We start from the raw sequence: 16,832 nt of genomic DNA, 5'->3' as shown, positions 1-16,832 counted from the left end.
GGGTCCTGGGTAGCTAAATCGAAGATACTAGCGAAGGAGCTTACCCTTTTAGGGTTTCTATTTAATATAGTTTATATACTATATAATAAAAGAAGATTTATTAATATTATTTTATAAAAGGATATTTTCTAAAATAAATTATTTATATTTAAAAGGAATATAATAAATAAGAGAATCCATAAGGCGGGAGTATAAGTAGCTATTCTTATAGTTTTAATAGATTTATTTATCCTCAAAATATTTTAAAGAAATAAAGTTATAAATTATACTTGGTATTAAAGCGACGTTAGGGAGTTAGAGCTCTCTATTTCCAATATCGTCCTAAATTATAATTATAATAATATTATACCTTTCGATAGGAATCTACTTATTTCCAACCTATATATCATTCTTAATATTTAATAGAGTAAAGTTTTTAAACCGATTAACTTTATTAAAGATATATATTGTTATATTTAAATTAAAAATTATAAAATTTCTTAATAGGTATATAGCGCCGCATTTCTTTATAGGTATTAAAAAACTACTCTTACCTACCCGGCATCTATAGAATTAATTATTATCCTACTAGATTTGTAAATAGTTAATAACTTCTATAAATATCTTATCTTTTTTTAAATTAGTAAGTATACGCTTTTTAATAATAAGACTTTTAACTTAGCTTTTATAGGCTAACTATAATTTAGCGTAATAATATTTATCTAAATTATAGTCCGGCTACTTATAGAATTTATATAAATATTATTGTAATTATTTATTCGCCAATAAGAACGAAGATAAAGTATATTTATTCTTATTAGTATTCTTCCTAAATTTATTATTTTTACTTATAACCTTTCCCCATCCCTCTACCTCTAGGCTAAAATTTTATTCATCGTTAGGAGCGTCCTCCTTAACGGGCTTATTACTTAATATAACTGTAAATATAATACCTGTAAATAAAGGAGCGCGACCTTTTCCTTAAATAATATTCGCTATTACTACTTTACGAAAGTCCTTAACTATGGTACGGAAAGAAATTTTGAAATTAAAGTTTCTCTCGATCTCCTTATTATACTAAAACTAATAATTATTTGCCCAGGCGGTATAAAAATTCGATTATATAATTATATAGAATTTTAGGAACTATAAATTTAATTTATTTACTCTAATAATTCCTTTAATAATATAGAAGGCTATAGCCGCTTCTTAATAAAAAGTCTAATTATATTAATTATAATTAGTTCTATTTAAGGGATTTAAAAATATTAATAAATTTAGCCCGGGCGAATTTCTTTACTTTATAATCGTTAAAAGCGGTAAATTTACTAAAATTATTATTGTCACGTGTAGCCAGGGATGGGTACGGGTGCAAGGACTGTACTACCCTAATGGCTAACTTGGACTAAAGACAAGAAGTTGAGGAAAGAAGGAAACTCCAAAAGGGAAGGCTAGATGAGAAGGACTGGGTTTTATACCCTGAACTCTGGGAGGGAGCCAGGCCAAGCCCAGAACCTGAACCATCTGAACTAAACCCGTGAATGGAAGCCACCCGTGAATAGAATCCATGACGACTGGTGGTGCCAGCCGTCACAATTATACTACTCGTATAAACTAATATATTCAATAAAATTAATCTCCTAATAATTATCTCTAACGGTTTTAAATATTTAGCGATTTAGCGTAGTTTTTTTAATACTTAAATTAGAGAAAGTCTTAACCTCTATACGCTAATCCAACTTCTTAATTATATAATTATAATAGTCGTACTTATAATAACAGCTATAAAATTTAGCGGCAATAAATAGGGCAGCCTACCTATCCTTCTTAGCTTTCTTAATTTCTCTAACGGGAACTTCTCCTTAATAGTTAGTGATATTAGGCTTTATAAGCTCAATTAGCCAAGGCATATAGTTATTATGATTGATATACTTCTAGAAACTAAGGTCCTAGGCTATAAAAATAAAGGCATCTTCCCAAACTGGCCAATCCTTAGGGCTATTAAGAGTAACGCTATCAATCTTAATCGTAAGTATTATTGGCAGTCGTTTTGTCAGTTATCGTTGCTAGTGATAGCTTCAATGGTTGAATTAATAAGACTTTTAATTGTAATATTATAAGTAATAATCGATATAAGTTCAACGTGGCTTGATTGTATATATGTCTGTATGTAAGACTGGCTCTGCAGACTCGAAATTCTGGCATCTAGATAAATCCCGCATATCCCAGCCCAACTGGGCACGTGCACGCCCAGTGGATCCCCTGGCCTCTGACACAGGTGCCTGACATCGAGCTCCAGCGTTCGTTCGGTAAAAGCTCCACTGAAACCCACAGCTCCAGGGGATCAATCCACCCACAAAGCTGCCTGGACCACCTGGTCCCAGCGACCCACGCTGTCGGGAACTGAAGGTGCTAGGTACGGCCGCAGACGGGTGCCCCGGAGTGACAGGAGCGGAGACTTTCCCAATCCAATTCCAAATCTTATCAACAACCAAACACACCTTCCTCTTCTGGCCGTCGATGTTGCTCTCTTGCGGGACCATTTCGGCCGTTATCTGTCTCACCACACTCAGTCTAGTCCATTGGGATCACCTCGTCCTCCATGCTGACCAACATGCCATCTGTTCCCAGAAGCAGCGCCATGGCCATCATAACAACATCTTTGTCCAATCTGTCTAACCTCCTCGAAATCCAACCCAATTGCTTGAATAGGCTTGCTCATTAAACACTTCCGGCCACCGGAAATCTCCTTCCCAATCCCAAATCATGAGTGAAGCGACTCCTTCGAAAAGAACCTCAAGAGACCCATTAACAGCCACATCTGGTCACAGGCACCGCAAACACAGTTTGCGATGTTGAAGATGGACCAAACCAATTCGCAACCTCAAGAGGACTTGACTGCTGATACAGTATCGTGCTTTGTTGCGGGGTCCCCTTGCTCTCCAACCAGTTTGTTCGGCCTTCACTTCCTCTCAGAAAAAAGAAGCAATTGAAACATGTGGAAGAAGGCAAGTGCCCGTCACATGGAATTTGCTGATGTGCCATTCCGTAACGGTTCCATCTTCCCGGGGCCCAAGACATCGTCTTCCGGCCCAGTTACCCGGTGTAACCTCTCGAAACTCAAAAGCTACGGGATACCTATTCCGGTGTCGTAGCCAGCTTCGTGTTCATAGTGTTGCACTGTACCTGCAGTCGCTTGCCCCTGGCTTCCGACCCCGTGGCTGGTATGGAGTAGACACTAGTGAAGATTGCCCAATCAAGAAGCCATGCAACTACAGGGTAGTCACCAAATTCATCATTGCGATCTTCTGTCCTTATCGTTGGGTTGGGGTTTTCAACTTTGCATCTACGTGGCTGATCAACACGTCTATATCATACGGGTCCCCTCTCGTCCATTGACGCCAATGACCCCTTCCTCCTCATCATTCAACCACCAAGCTTTCCCCACACTTCCTCATTACTTCTCGCAATCATGGACTCCAGGAAGCAGAACTCTTCAGCACATCCCTACTCTTGCTCTGCGCCGGCGGCTTCGCAGCACATCATTCCAAGGTCAACACCAGAAGACGACTTTTGGGCAGCCGCTGGATAGGGGAGCTCCGAAGCACAGACCGGACCCTCATTCCCGGAAGATCCGTCTGAAAACACTCCCGAAGACTTTGGATATGACGATTGTCTATTTGAGTTTGATGACTCCGATGAGCGGGATTGTTCGAGCTCCATCATCGACTCGATCCGTGGCCATGTGTACGAGTGTGGCTTCAGATATCATGCATACCATGCGGGTAAATACGCCTACCCCAACGATGAGACCGAGCAATGCCGCGAGGAAATCAAGCATAGGATGTCAGCCATGCTCTGTGACGGCCAATTCTTCTTTGCTCCCGTCGAGGAGGCATTGGAAGATGGTGGACAGGTCCTTGACTTGGGCACTGGTACCGGGCTATGGCCCATGCAATGTAAGTAATTGGTGGTTTACCCAGCCACTCAAGATCTGCTTGCTAACACCAAACCGACAGTGGCTGAAAACTACCCGGACGCAGTCATCACAGGCATTGACCTATCACCCATCCAGCCCAGATTTGTTCCAGAAAACGTGCGCTTCTACGTCGACGACATCGAAGACGAGTGGGTGGACCCCGAGAACAAGTACGATTACATCCATCTGCGCTTTGCACTACACACCCTCAAAGATAGGAAGTCGCTTATGCAACGTGTGATGCGGCAAGTCTCGCTCATTCTCTCTCTTCCTCTATCTCTCTCTCTCGTGGTCATCATCTAACTAACTCGACCTCAGACACCTCAAACCAGGCGGCTACTTCGAAATCCAAGAGATCGATCTCAGCAATCCAGGATGCGACGATCACACCCTCACACCAGATACTCCATATGCCGTCCGTGACTACCACAAGTACCTAGAAGCCGGCCTCCGTGCCATGGGCGCCGACATAAGCGCCATCCAAAAGACTTCTCAGGAGATGCGCGAGGCCGGCTTTGAGGATGTTACCGAGATTACGAAGAAGTTGCCTCTTGGGATCTGGCCGGCGGATAAGAAGCTCCGACTTTGCGGTCTGTTCTGGCGAACGGCGGCCATGGATGGCATGGCGGGACTGTGCAGCAGGCCGTTTCGGGCTATAGGGCTGACGCCGACGCAGATCGAGTCGTTTCTGGTTGATGTGAGGAAGGCTGTTATGGATGGCAGTATTCATACATACTTTCCTTTGACTACTGTTTATGGGAGGAAACCGTTGGATGGTTAGGTTTTGGGATGTCACACGGGTTGGCAGTTTGGCGCATATTAGCATAACGAGTTTCAAGTTGATGACACAATTGCAAGAATGTAAAGGCTTCCTTGGTTCAATATCTGCATACCTAGCATGCATGCCTGGCCCCAATGCTGACTGAGCTGACGATGTGTTTATTCTTTCCTTTGCCTACGAGCAAGTCACACCGACCGCTCTGTAGGCAACTACGCATCCCTGGTTGCCCTCCCGTCTCCCGCCGCGAAGCAACACAAGAAGATTTAATCACAGAAGCCAACAGCAATAAAAAGGTCATAACACGCCAGTCCTCTTCCACAGCAAGATAAATAGTCCCAAGCATCTTCCAACTAGCCTTCCAGTCTCCCTAGCAGCCTCTCATCCAACCCTCAGCTGCGGCAACCACCAAAAAGGTGTGGACCAGAAAGAAAAACCAGCAAAAAAAAAGAGAAGTTGTACGCGGTACAGGACTCGAACCTGTGACCTCTAGCCTATCGTTCGTGACCCCCCCTTGCGCCGCTCCCCTACTATGCTTGTGGTAGTGAGTCCTAGGGCACACGGTACGATCACTTGTGAACGGGCTAACGCTCTACCGACTGAGCTAACCGCGCAGCTGGTTTGTTGTTGTATTGTGCACACAAAGACCTAATACATATAGTGTGAGTCAAGGGGTTGGGGAGGAGGAGGAGGAGGAGGAGGCAGGAGGGTTGGGAGTGGGAGAGGAGGCGAGGGTTGGGTATGGGACTGGGCGGGAGCTGGTGCTGGTGCTGGTGCTGGTGAGGCTGGTTGGAGATGAGGGTTTGGCGAGCTGGTATTTGGCTGAGATGACGAGCCGACGATGGAGGAGTAGGAGGTGAAGCTGGTGGGCTGGTAGGAGAGGCATACTCGAGTCGGAAGCTTGGTGGTTTGGTTTACTCAGTCATGCCGGTGGTCCCGTCCCTTGCCTTATGAGTGCAATGAGGCTTCTGGTGGTGCTTGGTCGTGGCTTCCTTGCTTGTCTTTGTGGTGTTGACTGCTTGGCCGTCTTCGTCGGTCTTTCCCGTCGGTCGGCGCCTTCCCTCTTCGCGGGTCTCCCGAGACCAATGCCTTCCCGAATGGTGGTTTCCTCCCCACCGCGGCCATTCCCAGAAGCTCTTTCCACTTGTTTTGTTCCCGCACTGGCTGCAGATTGGAGGTTTCTTTTGGTGTTCAACCCCATCGCAACTCCGCCATCCCGTCACTGTGGAGTTGAACAATGGCCATTGTCGCGACTTGCGATCAACCACACTCACCTCATCACGGTAATGCTCATTGAACGTTGGTTTTCCCATTTCAGGTAGTACCTCCAATTACCAATCTACAAACTGCATTTAATTTTTATAATCCTTCATCGCATTCACGTCTTGCATTGCTTGCATGACCTACACCAAGTCACCCCTTATCCACTTGAGCCTTCGTCGCGACTTCCCACACCTTTAATGAACAGAGCGGTTTCGGCAATCATGCTCCTGCGATTGTCCTCTTGCACGCAAGGAAACCACTCCGGCGTGTGGCTCAAATTATCCGGAGTGCGCTCATAATCCAGACGGTTTGTTGTCTTATCTCGTCCTCTCCATCACTCGAGGTCTCTCCTCTGAGGGATACGCGATACGATGCTGTCGCATTTGAACCTGACACAAGCATGGCTACAAGCAGTGAAGTGCACGGAAACACACATGAATGTCAGGTTTTGCCAGTGTCAGAGTTCGGCATATTATTTGGCTATGCGATATGGTCATTGAGCAGATGGTGATCCGTCGTTGCGCTCGCCATGGTGTTGCGGGGACGCCAGTCGCAAAGTGGGGACAGAAATTTGAAATGGCCATCGCATCCATGGCAGACACTCAAAAGAAAGCACCTTACACCTCGACTTTGTTTTCATATAAATATCATTGATCTCTTTCACAGAAGTCCGATGATAGGTTAAAGGCCCTCTTAGGATCGAAAATCTGTCTTGGATGAATGTTGAGTGATTGTCCTGGTAGTGTTGATTTGGATCTTCCCATTTCTTGTGTGAACCTGATGAACCTATTTCTTGGCGCAACACTCGCGCGAAGCCGCCAACAGGGCACCATCGGCTGGGTGCTTTCCACTGGTAAAATCTACCTCGACTCTTCAACCAACACGTCAAACTTCATCTAATTGATGGTTGAACCTCAGAACCTTCAGCATCTCAGTTCAAACATGGGTTTTCCGGGTGGTTGGGAAGCAAACCGGTTGAACATTTGGAGGAAGTACGACCCATTGGCTGGGATCGCGGATCCTGCATCAGCTGCATCGTTTGCTTGGCGCAGCACTAGCCTGCATGAGATAGTCGAAGATTTCGGGTAACACAGCCTGCGCCCTCAACCACTTGACAACGGTATGGGCTTGTCAGCTCATGTCATCGGGTTCATCTCAAGGTTCAGCTCAAATCTGACTTTTCAACGCCGGCCGATCTTCGATACTTGACATCTACACTCGGCTTTCACACTTCAAAGGGTTCGCTGCAGCACAATGCCATTGTTCTGCATGCTGCCGCACCAACATGTCGCAACCTCAACCGGCTCCAGGTCCTCGCGATGAAGATCCACCGACATTGACCTTACCTCCCCGCCGCAGTCACACCTTTCCAGAGCAGCCGCATCAACAACATCAAACCTTCGATGGTTCATCCCAACCACAACGGGCGCCGTCGTGGCCCCGGGAACCACCTCAGCCAACCTACCCCCCATCATCCGGATACAACCCTTATATGATGCCATATTCGGTCCCGTACTATCCCATTCCTCAGCCTCCGGTTGCCTATCCTCCAGCATCTGTCCCTCCCGGACCAACGCGCGCAGCCCATCACGTCCATTTTGAGCCCTACAATGAGTACACTCAACCAGGCCAGCAGGGACCACCACCCGTCCCCTTAGTTGCTCCCTATGACACTGGGGCAACACCTCCAGGCGGATATTATGGACCTGGAGACTCGCTCTCTCGGCCTTCCCGACAACCTGTGAGAGCAAGACATATTGTTGGACGCTCAGCATCACCGACACCTGCGTCTTCTCCCAGTAGGCTCAAAAACAAGCGTCGGCATAAGACCGTCAAGTTCGAGCAGGACAGTGACGACGATGTCCTCCATAACATCGATGAGTACTCACCACCGCTACAGTCTCATGCTCCTCCTGCAGAGACCTTGTCCCCTGGCGCGGACGACGACGAATCGGATGAGGATCGGAGCGACGAGTTACGATCCAACTCTACCGTCGAAGGTGCTTACAGGTCTGCGCGAGGAGCCTCCACTGTCAGAAGCTACGGGTCTTCAAGATTCAGGGCTACGCCAGCTCTAGTAACTGAAGAGTCTGGGTCGTCTGCCTACTCCTTCGCTGCGTCCTTCCGGGCAGCAAGGGCGGCATCGATTGGAGGTTCAGCAGACGGGGAGCAGAGCGAGGATCTGGATGCGACCCCGAGCCAACCATCGCCAAGGGATGATCAGAATTCCGAAGTAGCCCACATTCTTGCCTCGTTCTATACTGGCGAAGGATACACAGTTGCCGAAGGTCACCACTCAGCAGGCTTGCTGATGGCCGCAAACCCAGCCCAGCTACGGCACCTTCAGCCACTATATCGTTGGATGTAAGGTATCCGCTTCCTGAGATGTAACGAATTGGGTTAACCATTGCGGATAGGCATCTTACCCGACCTTTAATGTCCCTGGAAGACCTTTCGGTAGGCGCTTCCTGAACGAGAAGTGGCGCAACTTTCGGCTAACAGAAAGGATCAGAACCAGGTCGCGCGCCTCTCCGTCCTGACAGGCATCGAAAGGAAGGCAGTCAACGATATCCTCTTCCGTCTCAAACAGTCATCCGTCAAGTTGATTCAGACCTCGAGCGGGAAGCCCGTACAGCACATGGAACCGGGCTGTTTCGATTACGTTTTGCCTCACGATAGCGGTGTTGGAGGGCAAACTCGTACGACCCGGAGCGTGACCTGGATTTGCCTGCCATATTTTAGCCTCGAGCCATACTCTGGCCTCCTCTCTGGTGCTGAAAACTCATCAGCGTTTCCGATCCAGACCTTACTGCAGGCTCAATTCTCTCGGACTGCCAAAGAACGCGACATGCAACAAGCAGTACGACAAGTTGCCAAGGCCGGCCCGGGCCTCTGTTTTCACATTTCGCAGCTTTGGTGCATCATCATAAACAACTGTACGGCTCCTCCTCTCCACTTTGCGCAGCGGGTATTGTGCTCGTCATACGGCTCTTGTTGACATGCATTCTCTAGCATTCGTGATCACGTACGGCAGAATGTCCGAAGATGTACTATGCGGCAACTCCATTACAAAGTCCGTCAAAGCCCTGAGTAGTCTTTCCGAGGAGCAATCCCAGCAAAAGTTTTGGGTCAGATTCGGTGGTAATGTTATGTGGACTTTGCCGGTAAAGGATTGTCAGACATGGTTTGTAAGTCTTGTGCTTGGACAACGATAGATCCCATGATATTTCCTTTCTCGCTAACTGTTGGAATTGCTTTTAGAGCTTCGTTTCCCATTTTTGGGAGTTCTGGCATCTGCCCCTCTGCTTCTACCGTAACAAGCGTGTGGTCTGCCCAGAGGACTGGCCGAAAATCTGGGCGTCAGCAAGTCAGAAACACTCGCATAGAATCTCCTTTGATCTTGAGCTTGGGTGCGTATCTCTACCAAGTCCCTATGCTCACTAAAGAGACTGGAACTGCCACTAACTCAGCAATCACAGGCCGACGCCCAAGCTTCCGACACCAGGGCGACTCGTGCCAATCCAACCCCAATCCGAGCAGACCGAGGGGACCGCAACAGACGAACCCAAAGACAGCGAGGCAACTAGCTCCAAGCAAGAAAACCGGGATGAGAAGGCAAGGAGGACTACACAGCTACGGACCCCCACTACAAGGACAACAACAGCCAATTCTCCGAAAGCCTCCGAGTCACCGCCGAGTTCCTCTTTTGCACTTTTTACATGCCTCGACGACGTTTCGCTGGCCAAAAACGATACGATTGACGAAGCCAAACTCGACGAGCGCCTCCATGAGATAGAAACAATCCTGTTGCACGAGACAAGTGTCAGCGATCAACGTGCATATAAACGCTGCCCAAGCGCCAACCGCCTCTCCATTTATCATATGCTTGAACATGAGCAGCAAGAGATAGTCCACCCCGAAAGGAGGATACGCTCATCCAACCCGCAGGACTACGAAATACGGGCCGACATATTCAACTTGGCCGACATGATTTTCAGGTTCTTTTTTCCCGGCACAACCGAAACCCCCATGGCGTCCAAATTCTGGGGTGCCGTAAGAAATCAAGTCAAGGTGTGTCTTAAGCCAAGTCTGAACTTGTCATTCAACGAGTGATAAGCTGATGGGTATTTATAGCAGCATGACGACGAGGGCGTGGCCGACGATCGATACCAACTACGAGCTGTACTCAAAGAGCTTGCCGTCATGATACTCTACTTCACAGAAACGTTTCTACATGCGCAACATGCGGATCGTGTTCAAATCCACGTGCCCGACCAGCTAATTGATGGCTGGCTCCATCTCCTTTTGGGCCTATCGTACATGTCAACGGATCCGGAGAGAGCATCCACCTTCCTGGATGTTCATGCCAAACCTCTTATCAGCCAAGGTCTCAACGCCATTGTAAAAGACATGGCTAAAAAGCCCCTTCTTGAGAAGTCCGTCGTTCTTCCCCAGGAACTAGTCTCATTGATGAGTATGAAGCTTCTCACGGACGTTACTCCTGGTCTACCGAACATCAGCCAGACGTATTCTGCGTATTTGAGTGCCATTGTAAGTGCCGGAAGCAGAACATCCGTTGACATACTGGCTTGCAGTAATAGCTAACTCAAGCCACTTCAATGACCAGGAATCAGACATCACCGGCAAGCAGTCCGATCGATCACACGAACAGCGCCTCGACCTGCTTGACCAAGAACTATTGGTAGTACAGAAGACTGTCAAGTCGCAACGCGACATCTTCGAGCGTTTGGAAAGGTACAGCCAACAGTCTGCCTACAAAATGCCAGCATCGGCCCGTTCCCGGGTGGCACCCATACAAGGCCCACCACAACCGGTATACTACTCAGGAGCACCGAGAGGGGCTCAATCGGAGCGCAATATTTATAGGCAGTATAATCATTACGAACAACCACGATTGAGGTCGGCACGCGGCTATGGGCAACAGGAACAAGGACAGTACTACGAGCCTCCACCTTTCTACGTCGAAGAAGTTCCCGGCTCGATGACAGAGGAATCGAAGCAGCTCTCTGCACGAGATCCAGGTGGCTTCCGTCAACTGTTCCTCAACGAATGTATCCTGCAACTTGACCAGCGCGAGCGGGAGTTTGAGGAGTACGAGCTTCACTCCAAACAGCTGAGGGTTATGGTATGTTTTCTTTCCTTGTCGTTTCAAGTAACGTACTCAGTCCAAGTACTAACAAGCTCTCTTCTAGAATCGTAACAAAGTGGACATTAAGAAGGACCGCCAAGAGCGTCTCATATATGCCTTCACGGTGGTCACTATCATTTTCCTGCCTCTGTCGGCCGTCTCGAGCATATTCGGCATGAACACCAGTGACATTCGCGACATGGAAGTTGGGCAATGGGCTTACTGGGCCGTTGCCATTCCTGTCACCGCAGCAGTTCTCTTCCTCGGCTTTCTCTTCACCGGCGACCTTGGAGCAGTCTTCCGTTGGGTTTCCAGGATCAGTGGAAGTGGCATGTCGTCTTTGCCAGGATCCGGTTTCCAGGGCAAACTTCCTTCTCTGGGATCCGGTACTGAGAAGTGGCGAATTAAGAAGCCTGGCCAGATGGGCTTGGGAAGTGGCCCAGGAGAGGATGATTACGGGGAGCAGGAGATTGAGTATGTCATGCCAAGAAGGTCCGAGAACCTGAGGCGGAGGTCGTATACTCCCTATGAGACTGGAGATTATCCAAGTGCCTATTTACGTTATGAAAGGGGAGAGGTGACTAGGCCCGGGCAACGGGGAGAGAAATGGGGATTGCCATATTGAAAGTGAAGGTAGAGAGATCACAGTGGGAAGTAGTAATGTGAGTTGTCTATCATACCTATCCGCGCTGCCAGAGAGACAAAGGCGACGGTCTGACGTAGAGGTAGTCAAATACAGTATGATGAGTGATTTGAGCTCACTGAGCTGCTGCTGCTGCTTGCTTCCAAGTGCTGCCATATTAGAGCCCGCGTGATACAAGGGGCAGAGACATGTTTTGGGTAGATATGGAAGACAGGCTCAGTCCGCAGATGCCAGAGCCACTCTCTTTCCTCATCCCAGATACCAGTGCCTGATAAAAGAACCTCGCCGGCTATGTCATCGAAAGAAGGAACACCGGCACGGAAGCATCAGCAGGATTTACGCCTGCCATGGAGATCACTATCATCCACAACTACCAGTTCCTTTATGGGCAGGTCACGTCGATGGGCTTTGAGATGCGGGTAATGGCCGTAGATCCGTACAGATTGGTGGTCGTGAGAGACGAAGAAGGCGAGAATTTGCCGGTTAACCTCATCTTCGCGCTTTACAAAACGGAAGAGCTCGACGATGGCCCGCACCGCAAGTGTCATGCTGTGGGCGTTCTGTCGGTCTGCGATATCGAGTGCCGCAGCGCCGCACCCCGGTCTACTCGAGCTATTTCCTTCGGGGGTTCGCTCCGCCACTGCTGGGCCCAGGAGCCCGATATTGTGGGCTGGTATATCTTTGCCTTTGCTGCCGGTTTCGACAGCATGTTCAACGCCCATATGCCCGATGATCGATCAACACACCGGGCCAATCTGCCACCGATTCAAAATGGCCAACTCTTCTACCGTTTTCAGTTTCGTTGCTTTGTTCATGGAGAAGAAAGAACAAGGACAAGTCGAAGGGGGCTAGTTGGTTGAGTGGAAGGTTGAAGAGTAAGGCGATTTGTGGCGGTTCAGGGAGGTTAGTGTCATCAGTCACATCACATATCATGCTGCGTCTTGCATCAAGCAGCTGGAGTTCCGAGCCCCCAAAAGAACGGTCAATTCATCCAGTCCCTCCCCATGCACCTCCATGTCTGCCAACCACCAAAAACCCAAACCCACCCCGACTCTATGCCCTCCAAATCCTCCACTTCTTACATGTACCCATCCTCCCCTTCCCCCATACTTATCCTCCCCTTCCTACATATACCAATCCTCCACCCAAAGCCCCGCCCCAATCCCCTTTTCCCATTTACCTGTCACCACGCCCCTATGCACCCCCCCATCCCCTTCCCCCCCTCCTCCCGCAAACCCATATCCCAACCCCCATCCTCAGCAGCACTGGGATGATCCTCCGTTTCCATCCCTGTTCCTAGCAACCAACGACGCCGCGTGGTGCCCACTGCTTCCAGTCAACGCTTAGCGTCCCCCCTCTGGGAGCTGGCGGAAGTACTTCACCGGAATGGTGGCGCGGCGAGGGTCACGGCCCAGAGAATCCAGAACCGGCGAGTTGGGCGGCGCCCGGATGCCTGACGGCGGCAGGGGCGCAAGAGCCCGGAGAGCAAAACGACCAGGCGAGGCAGGCGGCGACAGGACAAGCGGGGCAGGCGGCGGCGACGAGACAGGCGAAGGGGGAGGGGCAGGCGCGGCGGCCAGAGCAGCCGGGGGAAGAGCAGGGGCCGGGGCCGGGACCGTTGGGACCCGCAAAGACCAGGGCGCGAGAACGGCGAGGCGCAGACCCGCCTCCCAGGGCACAGCTTGCTAGGCTGCGCGCCTGGAGGAGGGGGCCGAGGAGCACCGGGAGCGGGAGCGGCGACGGCGGCGGCGTTGGTGTTGGTGGTGGTGAGGGGCACGGCCCTCTGGGCAATGAAGCCCCAAAGTTGGGCGGCCAGGCGCCCCAGACGAGTGAGTGCCCCAAGGGCGAGCCGGAGGAACTCTCTGGCGGCGGCGGCGAAGGCGGCGACCATGGTGACGGCCGGGGAGTTGAGGCCGGAGGAGAAGGACCGGAGGGCGAGAGCTTGCTTGAGGCGGCGGGGGAGCAGCCGCGAGACGAGAAAAAAAGTGAGGGTCTGGTGATGTTGGTAAATGCTGAAAAAAAAAAAAAAAAGTTAGCGCTTCTCTCTTTGGCAAGGGAAGTATCTGAGAAGAGTGATGAAGCTTTGTAGAGCAAGGCGGTAGTAGTAAGGGTCTGTGAAAGCATCTCGAGATATTATGGCGGAGGAGTGAGAATCTCATGAGGTGATACGTGGGTGAGTACGGAAAATCGTGATCAAAGTTCCGTGTGGTCAACATGAACACAGAGGTAAGTAAAAGGAGAGACTCTTCAAGCCAGAGAGAACCCGAGATAGTTCTTACCTTTGTCGGCTTTGTTTAGTCGCGAGAAACTTCGAGGTCTGGAAGGTTGTTGGTTTGATGGCGAGTTGTAATACAAATAACGAGACACGTCGAGACACTTGCGATATTTGGGTCCCTGGAAAAGTTGAAACCGGACGCGACTAGAAAGGGGGACGGGACAAGGTAGATCGGACGAAACTTTGCGGGTAAGGTAGGCAACTTGTGGGAAGCGATCCGCTGAATCAAAGAAAGAAGTGATGATATTGTGGATGATTCAGAAAGAAAGCGCTACGGGAAGAGAAAGAAAGAAGGAAAAAATACTGGTGTGGTCTGGAAGTGAAAGTGGGCCAAGTGCCAGCCAACCTTACCAGGTGGCGGCGGCCCAACACAACTCCTTCAAGTTTCAAGTCTGCGCTGACATGCTCTGCCTCCAGTAAGACAAATGGTCACTGGTTAGGAAAAACTGATATTCTACTAGATTGAACCACGGACCTTGGCCTCATTGACACTACCTGCTAGAGGTATCTATACTTGATGCTAGGGCTTCGAAAGCCGGGTCCTTGATCCTCTCGATATCGGCATGCTGAATGGAAATCAATGACCCACGGTACTCTCGTCGTATACTTGTCGGATGCTAAGCGTCTAGTCAGGCCGGCCAGGGCTTGTAATGATGCCCCGTCCGCCTTCATCCATCTACCCGACGTCACATCGGCGTAGACTTGTAGGAGTGCGGTTGACAAGTTCTCTCACTGCCCGGCACTCCCCATTCAGCTTCACCCCAATAACACCTCGACGCGATGTTACTACCAAGACCCAATATCTCGCTAGGCGATTTAATACTCACCCACCGGAGTGGGAGAGTCAATACTGAATCGAGGCGTTGTAGCACCACGCAAAGATGATGCCGAAGATCCGCAAAAAACGAAGGAGCACAGGACACTGAGAGAAGTATCGAGAACGTAAGACTGCTGGCTGGGCATTACCTTGTGGTCAAACTGCGCAGGCTGGTTCTTGCGTTCAAAGATCGCGAGCCGGTGGTCGTCCCCTTTTCGTAATGCAACAGCGTTGTTCGTGCTTTCAACATCCCATGCAGGCAGGAATTCCCAGGTCATCTGCTTTTGTTGGTCGGGCACGGTAGCCATGGTGTATGTGGCGCTTTCGGGATTGAGCAGTAATTCGGCCAGCGGTTTCCAGGCTGTTGTAGTTCCCCTGCCCTAACTGGAGGTCTTGGATGCTGGCATTATACGCCCGGGTTGGGAAGGAGCCAACCACGAAACCACCAAGATGAGGTGTTCCTTCCTTAGGAAGGAACGAACACTAGCGAGATGCTGCAGAGTGCTAGGTGTTTGATCCTCGTTTCTGGTGGCTCTCTTGTTTTGTTCCCCCCACCCAAGCTGAGAGTTCCGGCCCAGGACTGGAACACCACGAGCAAATTTGACGTTGGAAAGAAGTACTTTAAGAGCCTCATAGGAAGGAATAAGGGAACGGACTTCTGATTTCCTACCCCAGCGGAGAGCCGTCCCTGAACCCGGCCCCTCCACCCGTATTATACCGGGGTAGTAATAAGGTCAACCCAAAGGAATGGAATTTCTATCGGGAAGCTGGATATTCCTGAGCGAAGCGATCAGCATACCAGAAAACAATATACATTGGAATATCAAACGCTACATCCCTAACCGAACAGAATGGGACCGCCTCTCTAAAACTATCACAGTCGACCCAGCTTTCAATGACCTATTTCGAACGGAAAGCCTCCTCCCACAATCGCTCAGTTTAAGGAACTCCCAATCGATACCACTACCGAGAGTAGTACGCTTAAATGGGCAGTATACAACCTACCTTCTCGTCCTGGAAAAGCCCGATCAACGTACAGAGTAAGGCTTTGTGAGTAATCGTATACCCATTGTCTACCCACTCTGTCGTACGTGTTGATAGACGTGCTAAGTTATCGTAGTCCGCAAAGCGGGATGCAACACCAAGAACTCTATGCGTGGCGCTTCCGACATAGGTTGTCGTATCAGTCCGTATATTGGACATTATGATGACACCAAGAGCCAAAATTGCCGTTGCGGCTTCTGATATGCGGCCAGACAATCTCCAAGAAAGTACGGACGAGTTAATCGCCGAGGCTTTTAGCGAAAGCGATGATGACTTCAACGAGGAAGAAAATCAAGAGGACTTCTTCCTGTCCTGGTACTTCCCTCTACTGGCATCTCTTCCAACAAGTCCTGCCTCTATCAAAGAACCCTCTCTTCTTTGTTTCCAAATCGCAAACTCGACTGACTGTAAACCTCCGATTCCAGTCCACAAACCCTCGACGCCAACTTCTCTTCGCAAATATACCCACGCTTTTTTTCGTCCTCTACACTACATAGCCCATCATGGATTTGGTAAACCAGTTAGTCATATCCTCACCACCACCGTTGCTCGAATTCGATCCGACTCCCCGTCGCCGTCGACCGCACATCTACAATGGCCATTAAAAAGGCATACAAGCTGACGTTTTCCAAAGCCTCGAAGGCAAACTTCTCTTTGCCGTGCCCAAGAGTGAGTCACGACATATTATACCGATTCTTAGAGACGGCATCCAACAACGAGCCAGCCTTCATCACAAAGGCGTACGCAGCGTATCGGGATTATATTGGCACACGGGGACCTTTGGAGCGCTGGGGATCATTTAGGCATTGCTTCTAGAGTCGGGGCCAAACGACCTGCTGTTGGGGCAATCTTTTGGGCAGACGGGCTTTACTCGTCAGTCTATTCTTTGTTTCTATCTGGCCCCT

At 49.6% G+C, this 16,832-nt stretch overlaps 4 protein-coding genes across 4 annotated transcripts; 2 read left to right on the top strand and 2 right to left on the bottom strand.

The window, feature by feature from the left end:
* Positions 1 to 3,451: 3,451 nt before the first annotated feature.
* Positions 3,452 to 4,836, top strand: B0H65DRAFT_576214 (S-adenosyl-L-methionine-dependent methyltransferase; the record flags this gene model as incomplete). Its single annotated transcript, XM_062830651.1, has 4 exons — positions 3,452 to 3,531; positions 3,577 to 3,938; positions 3,999 to 4,203; positions 4,277 to 4,836. 4 exons carry the CDS (start codon positions 3,452 to 3,454, stop codon positions 4,737 to 4,739), a joined length of 1,110 nt encoding a protein of 369 aa, XP_062680524.1. The 3' UTR covers positions 4,740 to 4,836.
* Positions 4,837 to 7,284: 2,448 nt separating this feature from the next.
* B0H65DRAFT_428311 (uncharacterized protein) lies at positions 7,285 to 11,773 on the top strand (the record flags this gene model as incomplete). Its single annotated transcript, XM_062824750.1, has 9 exons — positions 7,285 to 8,363; positions 8,417 to 8,456; positions 8,512 to 8,935; positions 9,012 to 9,187; positions 9,261 to 9,409; positions 9,479 to 10,070; positions 10,134 to 10,550; positions 10,627 to 11,145; positions 11,213 to 11,773. The coding sequence occupies 9 exons, from the start codon at positions 7,285 to 7,287 to the stop codon at positions 11,771 to 11,773; spliced, it is 3,957 nt and encodes a 1,318-aa protein (XP_062680523.1).
* A 353-nt stretch (positions 11,774 to 12,126) lies between these two features.
* On the bottom strand, positions 12,127 to 12,387 carry B0H65DRAFT_394031 (uncharacterized protein; the record flags this gene model as incomplete). Its single annotated transcript, XM_062823761.1, has 1 exon — positions 12,127 to 12,387. A coding segment is annotated over one exon (261 nt), but the record flags the coding sequence as incomplete, so codon positions are not given.
* A 669-nt stretch (positions 12,388 to 13,056) lies between these two features.
* On the bottom strand, positions 13,057 to 15,191 carry B0H65DRAFT_576201 (uncharacterized protein; the record flags this gene model as incomplete). The annotated part of the gene is made up of 3 exons (XM_062830650.1): positions 13,057 to 13,476; positions 13,533 to 13,784; positions 15,033 to 15,191. 3 exons carry the CDS (start codon positions 15,189 to 15,191, stop codon positions 13,135 to 13,137), a joined length of 753 nt encoding a protein of 250 aa, XP_062680521.1. The 3' UTR covers positions 13,057 to 13,134.
* Between the last annotated feature and the right edge of the window lie 1,641 nt (positions 15,192 to 16,832).

Source organism: Neurospora tetraspora, assembly GCF_033439725.1.
Source record: "Neurospora tetraspora strain CBS 560.94 chromosome Unknown B0H65scaffold_5, whole genome shotgun sequence".
Lineage (NCBI taxonomy): Eukaryota > Fungi > Ascomycota > Sordariomycetes > Sordariales > Sordariaceae > Neurospora > Neurospora tetraspora.
This window is presented reverse-complemented; position numbering and strand designations above follow the sequence as displayed.